At 36.7% G+C, this 1,264-nt stretch overlaps 1 gene segment (V, D, J or C); it reads left to right on the forward strand.

The window, feature by feature from the left end:
- Positions 1-795: 795 nt before the first annotated feature.
- Positions 796-1,264, forward strand: LOC119261868 (the record flags this gene model as incomplete). The annotated part of the segment is given in 2 exon segments: positions 796-868; positions 975-1,264. Coding segments are annotated over 2 exon segments (330 nt in total), but the record flags the coding sequence as incomplete, so codon positions are not given.

Here is a 1,264-nt window from a genome sequence, read left to right on the forward strand (position 1 = left end):
CTTCTGACTCAGTAAAGCTGCTTATTTCAGCTTTAACAAAGCAAATCTTACACTTTCGAGCTTTAAATGATGAGGTTACGACAGAAATTCAACAATAAACAGACAGATACACGGAAAGATTAACACCTCTTAGCTAACTGGCTTATTTAGTGTCTTTTAGTGTTTTTGGTAGATATACAAATTATTTATATCCTGGACCCTCGAGGTTGGTCTTTCTAAAGAATGTAACACAATATTTCAGGTTACTTCAGAGTGTTTTTTAAGAAAGAAAAGAAAAATCTATCATTTATGTGTACATGTGCGTTCAGTTATGTTAATGTTTATTGCTTGTTGAGTGACATGGTGGTACAATTGACTCATAGCAAGAAGGGTCTGGGTTCAATTCCCCTGCCAGTTTATCAGGGTCCTTTCTGTGTTGAGTTTGCATGTTGTCCCTGTATCTGCATACGTTTCTTCCCACAGTTCACTGAATTTTGGCAGTTCTGCCAGTCTGTAGTGTTTAAATGCCTTTGCAAAGAGCCATGAAAACAATTGTGTACCATGAAATTAAATGACATACCATCATCCCATCATTGACAGGCTGACAGATTCAACTATAATAATAGTAGTAATAAAAATAATAATTATAATTATTATTAGTAGTAGTATTATTAGTATTATTATTATACCTGTATCGAAATGATCACAACATAAAAAAAATGAGTCATAATGGCAGCACATTGTGATTAAGTGTATGAGCTGCATTATGGGTGGTGCTGTGTATCTTAGCAGAGAGCTACACTGATCCCATTCAGCTCTGACTCTCAGTCACTTCACATCTCTATCAACATGCTGCTCTCTATCCTTTCTCTCATAGCACTGTTGTCAGGTAAGAGAATGTTAATGATTTTTGTTAAATTCCTAACTGTTGCAAAAAATAATGTGTGCAATAAATAAATATATTACATATTTTTCTCTTTAATAATCCATTTTAGGAGACACATCAGCACAGAAAATTGCACCACTTGTAGAAGAACTGCATGTTTCAGAGGGAGATAATGTTACTCTCTCCTGTAACTACAGTACCAGCCCTAATGATGCTCTTCAGTGGTATCGTCAGTTTCCCAGATCCAGACCAGAGTTTCTCCTGTACATTTACTCACATGGGACTTTGAGTGATCCTCTTCCTCCTCGTATGTCTGCTGAAGTTGAAGACAAAAAGCGTGTGGATCTGATCATCTCCTCTGCTGCAGTATCAGATTCTGCACTCTACTACTGCGCCCTG

This window comes from Pygocentrus nattereri, chromosome 2 (genome assembly GCF_015220715.1).
Source record: "Pygocentrus nattereri isolate fPygNat1 chromosome 2, fPygNat1.pri, whole genome shotgun sequence".
Classification (NCBI taxonomy): Eukaryota; Metazoa; Chordata; class Actinopteri; order Characiformes; family Serrasalmidae; genus Pygocentrus; species Pygocentrus nattereri.